We start from the raw sequence: 9876 nt of genomic DNA on the forward strand, positions 1-9876 counted from the left end.
GGTACCAGGCACTTTCCTAGGGTCAAAGTGTCCTAGGCTGCTTCTGAAATAGCTCTCACAGATTCTTGCCTCCTGTAAAATCCCTTCCCCTTACTTGTGAGCTGGACCTAGGGTCTTGCTTCCAACGCATGGAATACATGGAATGCAGCAAAAGTGATGTGATGTCAATTACTTCTGTCAAAAAACATCTCCTTGAATGTGTGCCTTGCAGACTCCACTCTGACCAAGGGTGATCTAATTCTCATCCTCTCTTTCAATCATCCTTTCTGTGCCCTTGTTGCTACATTCCTCCTGGGACACACACACACACACACACACACACACACACACACACACACACACACACACACCCCAGAGGCTCCTGGAGTAGCAGGAGAGCTCAGCCTCCTCTTGCCATTGTTCAGCTCCTTCCCAATCAATCTCCTGCCAACCACAAATTAGCATTACACAGGCATTTACTGTGCAGCCCCCAGGGACAGATAGAAACTGCTAATCCTCCAGAAGGGGCACTGGTACAATAGCGGGGGCACCGGTGGCTGCGGGCTCCTTTGCGGCACTTCCCGCTCCTTTGTGCGCTGTCCAAGTCAACCACAGATGGCGAAGTTGCTGGGCCTCAAGCAAACAGGAGACAGTAGGAGCCCAAGGAGCACCGAGCTTTGCAGACAGCTGCATGACCGCGTCCCGGAGCCTCCATCCCCAACAGAAGACTCCCTTGGGTAGGACCCCCTCTCAGAGCGTCCAGCCTGGTCCTCTGTGAACTCTTCCAGTTTCCACTTTTACTGGTTAATGTTAGCAATGGCCCCAAGTGAGACGACCTGCAGCATGAAATGCCCTGGGGCTAGTCCTGCCCTCCCAGCTTCTTGGATTAACAACATAGGCCTGGTGGGGGGAAAGGGGGTTAGTTTGTTTGCTTTCCTTTCCTTAAGGGTTTGATTTGGCCTTATTGAAGTCTGATGGAGCTTTCTGAGCCAGAAGGAAGGTAGCCCACATTGAGTTCCCAGGGTCATTTTGACCCCCAGGCGCTGCCCTTCTTCCATCCCCAGGGCCCCCCACAAATGCAGCCCTTCCTGCCACAGTCCCGAAGGCTGGCTCCTGCAGCAGCCGCTTCTGAAGCCCCCTGACCTTCTCCAGCAGCCCGGCCTGGAAATGAGGAGAGTTTGCAAGAGGGGAAGCCTCTTATCACAAACATTTCCTGCCTGTTCCCTCCTGACCCTGCATACCACAGCCCTTCCCTGGCCAGTTGGGCCACCAACGGCGGCCCCACCAGTGGCGGCCCCAGCAACCTCTTCATCAAGGATCTGCAAGGCAGGGTTCCCCAGACCTGTCTCTGCTGCAGATTCTTCTCCATCTACACTGTCTCCCCTCTCCGGGGAGCTCATAGGTTCTTCTCGGCCACCCAAATCAGCTCAGTCCCTGAAAACACCAGAAGGAAGTCAGGTGGAACTGGAAAGAAAGAGGACCAGAGGCAGGTAAGGATTTTTTTTTATCCAAATAGAAAATGTGACTCACAGCTGGAGCTCTGCCACCTCCTCTAGGACCCAGCTGTGTAACTCTGGAGAGGCATGTAAGAGAGAGACCTGCACACCTGTGAGTGCCCGCACGCACGGCTGTGCCATCTGCGTCTCTGTGCTGAGTGTCTGTGTGCTGCGTGAGGAGTCCACGCTGTCTGGACTCTTATGGGTTTGTGTGCTGAAGGACTGGGGACCCAGGGCCAGCGGGTCTTGGCAGGGCACTGAGTTCCTAGGTCCCTCTCCCCTCCCCACACCTGGGCACTCCGGCCCCACCCCTCCCCGTGGCCTCCTTTGGCCTTCTCTCTGCCTCCTGCCCCCACTTGCTGTGTGGTCCAAGCCCTCTGCTAGGAGAGCAGCGAGGGTGGGAGGGATGGGCCGGCATGTTTACAGTCAAGCATAACTGAACCTTTATTTTAAATAAATAAAACTTTTAGCCAGTTTTTATTTCCCTTTACTTTCAAAGTGCTGTTTTCTCCCACCTCCCTCCTCCCTCCCTCCTCTGCTTCCTCCCCTCCCCCCTCCTCCCCCTCCTCCCCCTTCCATCATGGCTGAGCCTTTATCTGAGGGGCCACCCAGGGAGGGGCTGCAGGAAGGGGCAGGAACGGAGGCCCAGCTGACCCTGGTGCTCTTCTCAGGTCATGTGACACCCCACACACACACATTCTCAAATGCCCACAGAGCCCCTGGGGTTCTTCTGAATTCAGGGCTGTCAGGCCAAGGAATAGAGACTAAACAGGAAGCCCAGGCCCCGTCATCAGCATGTTGCCCATCTGTTCTCCCCAGCCGAGGGTTCACCCACCCCCACCCCACTCCACGAGGAAATTGCCATCCATCTGTCTTCCACTTTGGCCTGTCATCTCTCTGTCTCCCCTGTTGGACTCTCATCCATCTGTCCCTCCCACAAGACTACCGTTTCTCAGTATCTCCTTCGGGTTGTCATAGTTCTACCTTCCTCATGAGATGTCCCATCTGTCCATCATCCCATTGGCCTATCATTCCATCCGATCCCCTTGATCATGCTTTTTCAGTCCATCTGTCTCCCTGCATTGGATATATTTCTGCCCATCTGCCTCCCTGAATAGGATGAGCAATGGTGGGTCTCTGAGATCTAGGAACAGTTGAAATTCTGTTCTGACTGTGATCCCAGCAGCAATAGTCGGAGCTACCATCAATCGAGTGTCTACTATGTGCCTTACACTGTACCTGCATTACCCACCTTTAATCCTCCAACAGCCCCATGAGTGTGTGTTTATTCCTCCACTTTACCAGTAAGACAACTAAGGCCCAGAAGGGTTGAGTATCTTTCCCCTGGTCACACAGCTCCTAGTGGTCAATGCAGGGTCCAGAAACAGTTCTGCCCCATACTGAGTGTGGGTGAGGACACCACTTTCTTACTCCTCCATCCTCAGGATGTAAGACGCCCCCGCCCCTGGCCTCTCTGCACATTTCATTTACACTTTGCTGCTGGATGTTTTCAGACTGATGAAGTTTCCTCCCTGCCCTGGCTCTGCACAAAAAGTGAAGGAAGAAAAGCAGCCAGATGTGAGAAGGCTTCGAAGGGCTTTTGGTGGGGAGGGGGAGGTATCGAGAGTGATGTTAAATAAACATCCAATGATATTCTTTCTGCAAAACGATCCATTTTCATGGCACCCAGGAGTTCGTCCAAGGGTCTCTGGGTCACTGGGGAAAAGTGTTCCGTGTGTTTTGGCTCCATATTCTTTCATTGGCCACAAAGAGCTAATTCTTTCAATTAATGAAATCAGCACTGCTGATGGAGATGTACTGACAAATTATTTTCAAGACAAATATATTCACACCAATGGTGGGGCTGATAGGCATACAGGATTTGGAAGGTACAGAGCAAAGGTCCCCCCCCAGCCAGAGACACTGAGGTCATTCATGATGGCCGGGATGTTGGCCACAGCCTCAAGGGACACCTTTCTCCGCCTGGAGCCATGGAGGCTGGGCTGGGTTGTCTGCGTCCAGGGGCTGCCTATCAATGGGCTTCTGTATGGCCCCAGCAGGTCCCCGGCACCCCTCCCCACTCCCCCAGTGCCCCAGCCAAGTCCCCTTCAGGGCCTGGTGTGAAGGGCCTATTCAGCAGTTAGGATTCCCTGATGGGAAGTGAAAAGGAGACAGACACATGCTTCCGTGGAGCTGAGGAAAAGCTGGAGGCCTAGAGACAGGAAGGGAAGCCTGAAGCCACGAAGGAGGAGCCCAGTGAGAAGAAAGAAGGAAGGCTAGAGGTCCTGTGGGATGAGAAAGAAAGGGAGGGAGGGGAGGAGGGGAGGCTTGGGGAGGGGACCGAGGGTGGGACGCCCAGATGGGAGGGGAGGAGGCCGGAAGGAGGCCCCCAGGCAGAGGGAGAGATCCCCGTTGGGAGAGGGAGCAGAGCCAGAAAGCAGTGTGGGTTTTTTTTAAAGCCACAGATTTAATTTCCTGATGATGTTTTTTTCAGGCTGATATTAGCAGCATTTTTCTTCCCTGAGCAGATCTGCCGGTTGTGGTAAAGTGACCCAGAACATGCTAGGTGACAGGGCCCAGCCTTTACCCAGATAGGCCCACAAGGATGGCCCAAGGTCAAGCCAAAATTTTATCTCCCTTCTGGACCCTGAGAGAATAGGACAGATTTTGCTTCTGGCCAGTCCTGGGAATAACTTCTAGGCAGCTCTGGTGAATAAGTGACCACTGGAAACCAAGGATGAGATTAGTCCTGTTAAACTAGTTGGGGTGGTTTCTGTTTTCCTGCACAAATCCCGACTGAATCAGCGTTCTGAGCTTAGAGAGTTGCAAGTTAGGAGCTAAAGAAACCAAAGCCCAAACGCCCTCCAGGGCATTCTACGCCACCACCAAACATCTTTCTAAAGCCTGATTTCCCTGCTTAGAATGCATCTGCGCAGCCCCGGGCTTACCAAATAAAGTCCACACCCCGAGCCAGGAAAGCAAGACCCTCAAGAGCCCAGATACCCAGTGTGATCCAAAACCAGCAGCCTGGGCATCCCTAGGGGCCAGTACCACAGACTACTGGAGCAGAAGTTGCATTTAACGAGACCCCCCCAGGTCACCCATGTGCGTGTGACTGTATGAGAAGCCCTGTTCCCGGCTGCTTCCAACTCGCTGCAGCCTGTCTGCTGCCACCAGGGAGGAGAAGCGCTGTCCCAGTACGCCGGAGTTGTAAACCTCTCCTAACGCGTCCCGCACTTGCCCAGTGCAGGACGCTGGTTCACGTCAGTCCTTCCATCTCGAAGATGCCACCCCCTGTGCTCGCTTAGAAAAAAATCTCACCCATATTTAAGACCCAACTCAAATGCTGCCCCTCCAGGGAGCCCCTCCCACCATTCCCTTCCCTTGGCAGAAGGTTAGAACTTTGACTGCCGTCGGTTTTATCACCTATGGAGTGCTTTCCACTTTATTGTTTTTTTATTTTAATGGAGGTACTGAGGATTGAACCGAGGACCCTCATGCATGCTAAGCATGTGCTCTGCCACTGAGCTATCCCTGCCCCCCACTTTCCAATTTCTGTCTTGCATTTTGGTTACTCATGTATTTATCAAGGGGCAGTATTATGTAGTGGTTTACAGGAATTCCTAGGTTCAAATCCTTGTCCCAGTGCATCCTGACTGCGGCACTCAGCAAGTGCTTAACCCATTTGGAACTCACTTTCCTCACCTATAAAATGAGGGTAATAATTATACTTACTTATAGAGTTGTTGTAAGGATTTTTAAAATATATTTATTGCATACCTATACGCCTAGCAAGGGCACATAGTATCTGCTCAATAAATGATTGTTAACTGAATAAAATAATCCTCCAAATAGTGTTTTTAATCACAGAGGAAATAAGAGATACTGTCTATAAGCCTCACCAACATAGTATAGTCTTCCCAGGACTGATTGTTTTGTGCCCCTGTTCCTAGAACCTAATTGCTTTTTAAAAGAATCAATAACTATTGTTGTTTTTCTAATTGTTCTTGGTTAAAAGTCCCACTTTCTCAATTTGGTTTCCACATTATCCCCTTTTGGGTTCTCTCTGCCCCATTCCGCGGTTCCCCTCTGAAAGCACAATATTTTCTTTGAGCATCTTTTAAAATATTTTAACTGGTCATAAGTATTTTATTCTCAACATCTTTTATAATTTATTCAACTGTCTCATTAACATTCTTTTGACTCCCCCAAAATGTTTCTTAAAACTCTTATTCTGTGTTTTTATCTCCAAGGAAATACTTTGGCTGGGTTTTTTTAACCAGGAATGACACATTCTTTCCACAGCTATGCAGAGGGGGAAATTGAAAGCCAATAGAGCCACATCGCCTTTATCCTATACCCAAAGAATTCCTCATAAGCACAGGTCCCCAGCTCTCCCACTGGCCATATTTCTCAATGCTGTCTCTACCAAAAATGTTCTTTCTGGTTCAATCCTAGTGGAAAGTGAAATAAATACCATAAAAAGAAGCTCACTCAAGATGGGGGTCATTCCAGAGTCCAGTTGCCTGGGATTACAATGGTCCCTGACCCCTAATCTCAGACCCTATTATGGTATTCTTTTTTGTGGGGGTGGGGAGGAGGGAGGTAATTAGGTTTATTTATTTATTTATTTTTAGAGGAGGTACTGGGGATTGAACCCAGGACCTTGTTCATGGTAAGCATGCACTCTACCACTTGAGCTATACCCTCCCCTCTGGTATTCTTTATTTCAATCAATAAGCATTTTTAATTTCCTTTCAGAGTCCCACAGAGTGATCTGGCTTGGTCGAGATGCAGTTCAGACATCATCTGTCTCCCATGGTGCATCCCGTCGATAATTTCTGTGTCTCAATCTTCTCTTTATTATCCAGGGGCCACATGTTGATCGGTGCAACCAAGACCTTTCCACTCCAATAGAAAAAGCGTCCCCCTCTTCTTGCCACTCTCACCCTAGCTTAAAGAAGGGAGAAAGAGCCAACCCAAGCCACTTGTTGGAGATTTCAAGGGACAGGGGAGAAATGGGACCTCAGACAATGGGAATGTGATCTACATGGGAAATCTCGGAGAAGACACCTGCTCCTCCATGGGTCTTTGTGTCTGAGGCTCCTGGAGGTGCAGTCCCACGGGAGTGGCTTCTTATTGGAAAACAGGGCAAACAAACCTAGCACCAGCAGAGACAGACAGCTCTGTCTGTGGGAAAAGGACAATCGGTGAACTTTCAAGCCCAAGAGGTGGGAGCAAGGCTTACAATTTGAGCTACATGTCTGGAAACTTAATATTGCACAGAATATCAATTACCTCACAGACTCAGATCCTCTGCTGGGAGGGCAGGAGGAGGCAGGCAGGTCTCTGACATGAAACACTCTGTGCACCTTTTAATTAACTCTAAGAAATGTGCCTCAGAATCTCCTAGAAAGGGAGATTGTTCTGCCTGGTTGAAGGACACAGAAGTCATCAAGATAGGAATTTGAGTATGATAAAAATATCAAGAGGTTCCCATGTCTGCCTCAGTCTAGGGAATTAAAGAGCAGTGGTTGACTCTTTAAATCGTGGGGTTGGGACCACTGCTTTACAGCAAATTCCTGTCCAGGGCCCTTTTCAAAAAAGGATCTTAAGAACTCTGCCTGCCCTGTCTGCTGTTAAGGAATCAAACATTTTTAGTTGTCAAGCATCAAAATGTGAATAATCGTCATGCCTTGATTCTATACAGTTTGGTAATTCCAGGTACAGGGCTACTACAGAATCCACCTTAACATCTGGGAGTGGACGCTCTCTGATCGCCCAGAGGCTGCCACTAGACTAGCTCTCTCCAAGCCTTCATTCAGAACTTCTGCAGTGACACTGAGTATGGACCTACCAATTCACTTGACACTACCATAGGCACCTGAGATACAAGCAGTCAATACATGGTCACTGCCTCAAGGGATTTATTTTCTAGTAGGGAAAACAGATGTGTGAATTAATAATAATGGCAGCTACTATTTAATGAACACTTATGATATCCTTTTTTAAAAATAAATATTTTAATTTATTTTTGACAAATAAAAACTACCTATACTTAAAGTATACAAATGGGATATTTTGATATATGTATACACTGTGAAATGATTACCACAATCAAACTAGCTAACATATCCATCACCTCCCATAGTTGACCATTGTATGTGTGTGTGTGTGTGTGTGTGTGTGTGTAGTGGGAACACACAAGATTTGCTCTCTTAGCAAATTTCAAGTATATCATACATGATTATTAACTACAGTCACCATGCCTTTCATTAGGTTTCCAGAACTGACTCACCTTATAACTGAAAGTTTGCGTACTTTGATCAATACCCCAATTTTCCCTCAACCCCCAGCCTCTGGTAACCACCATTCTACTCTCTATTACTATAAGTTCAACTTTTTTTTTCTTTTTTAGATGTCACATAAAAGTGAGAAAACGCAATATGTGTCTATGTCTGGTTTATTTTACTTAGCATAGTGTCCCCCAAGTTCATCCATGCTGTTGCAAATGGCAGGACTTCCCTCTTTTTTAATGCTGAATACTATTCCATTGTATATATTATAGATGAAAAATGTGACCTATACACATTTTCTATATATACACACATACATATGTATATATATCACATTTCTTTTCCATTAATCTGTCTGTGACACTTAGTTTGTTTCCACCTTATAATATGATACGCTTTCAATAAACAATAGGCTAGGTAGTTGTGATAGCCAGCCTCCAAGATGGCCCACAAAGATCCTCACCTCCTGGTACTCATGTGCTTGTAAGTAATCCCCTTCTACACTGAGTAGGACTGACATGTGTAACTAATAGAATTTGTAGAAAAAAATGGTGTGTGACATCTGAGGCTCAGCCATAAGTGCTACCGCAGCTTTCATCTTTCTCTCGGATCAGTCACCCTAGAGAAATCCAAGTGCCACGTAGTAAAGACACTTAAGGATCCCTATGGGGAGGTCCACATGGAGAAGAACCAAGGCCTCCCACCAACAGCCAGTGAGGAACTGAAACCTTCTGCCAACAGCCATGTGACTCAGCCATCTTGGAAGCAGAGGCCCTCGTCTCAAAGCCTTCAGATTCCTGCAACCTCATGAGAAACAGCAAGCCAGAACCACTCAGCTCAGCTGTTCCCAAATTCCTGACCCATAGAAACCATGTGAGATAGTGTTTATTGTTGGTGTAAGTCAGTAAATTTGGAGTAATGTGTTGTGCAGCGATAGATAACTAGTCCAGTGCTCTGTGTTCGTTACCTATTGAACCCTCACGCTGGTCCTATTGAGAATTTACTCTTGTCCCAACTTTACAGACAAGGAAACTGTGATTTAGATGGGTTAAAATAAGAAGCAAAGTCAGAGCTGAATTCTAACTCTACTGGACTTCAAAGCCTGTATTCTTTCCTCTGTACAATAAAGTGTTCTCGTTGCAAATGCATACTGGGAAACAAAAGTCAGTGGGAGAAGTAGTCTACCTGGAAAGTCTGGAATCAGAGGTGAGGAAGAGGCAGGCAAGACTTGTTAAGGATGTAAGAGTTGGAATGGAAATGAAGGATGAGCTGATGTTCAGCACGTAGGCAGCAGGGACAGGGATCCCAGACAGAACAGCATTAGCAGGACCACGGAGGCTCAGCCCCGGGTGTTCAGAACCTGCCTGGAGTTTCTAGATCTAGAAGAATCAAGGTCTTGTGGCTGGTTCTCCAGGGGAAAACCTTGGTTCTAGCCCAGGATCTACTTTTACAGTCACAGGACCCCCCAAATCACTGAAACTGGTGCTTTTTCCACAAACTGCGGCCTCAGTTCCTGCTTTTGATTAACTCAAATCCTCCTTTAGACCCCTGTTTCTTCTCTTGGTCAGTTCTCTTTTACAGACCCAGCTCCTGGGCATGTCTGAAACATATACCAATTCTTCCTGCCAAGTAACACACTGCTCCTTACAAAATGGTAGTTATGATGTTTACATTTGCATTCATAACATGTCTCTTGTCTACTGCAAAATATCGTGTGAACCTTACTTCCTTCTTTTAACAGGGTTACTAGAATGGCAATTCAGGGAGCTTCAAGGAACCAGGCGTATTGGATTTCAGAAAGGCGCGTATCTTTTCTCATGATAGCCTCCCGTGTACATGGGTGGATTATAAAGTAGAAGAGCACAATATAGGAGATTGGTACCTGGTTTAATAACCACACCCAAAGATACTGACCCCAGATTGATGTCAAGTTATAGAAAACCATCTATATTGGTGTGACTGATGGCTCAGCCCTCAGCCCTCTCCCCGGCAACAGCTTTTAAGTCAGTCGCTTGAATAAAGCTATAGGAAGCAGGTTTATCAAATTTTCTAGTAGCAGTTAGTAAATAGGTAGGCTGGCAGAAATGAAAAGGGCATACCTCTCC

The 9876-nt window shown here is 47.6% G+C and overlaps 1 protein-coding gene across 1 annotated transcript; it reads left to right on the forward strand.

The window, feature by feature from the left end:
- The first annotated feature begins 1248 nt into the window (after positions 1–1248).
- On the forward strand, positions 1249–3737 carry LOC116668946. Its single transcript, XM_032497393.1, has 2 exons — positions 1249–1469; positions 2990–3737. The coding sequence occupies exon 2, from the start codon at positions 2994–2996 to the stop codon at positions 3597–3599; it is 606 nt and encodes a 201-aa protein (XP_032353284.1). The 5' UTR covers positions 1249–1469; positions 2990–2993; the 3' UTR covers positions 3600–3737.
- Positions 3738–9876: the final 6139 nt, after the last annotated feature.

This window comes from Camelus ferus, chromosome 15 (assembly GCF_009834535.1).
Source record: "Camelus ferus isolate YT-003-E chromosome 15, BCGSAC_Cfer_1.0, whole genome shotgun sequence".
NCBI classification, from domain to species: Eukaryota; Metazoa; Chordata; class Mammalia; order Artiodactyla; family Camelidae; genus Camelus; species Camelus ferus.

Bases quoted from the DNA above. Each gene is read 5' to 3' on its own strand.
- LOC116668946 (XM_032497393.1), top strand. From the start codon at position 2,994: ATGAAGTTTCCTCCCTGCCCTGGCTCTGCACAAAAAGTGAAGGAAGAA.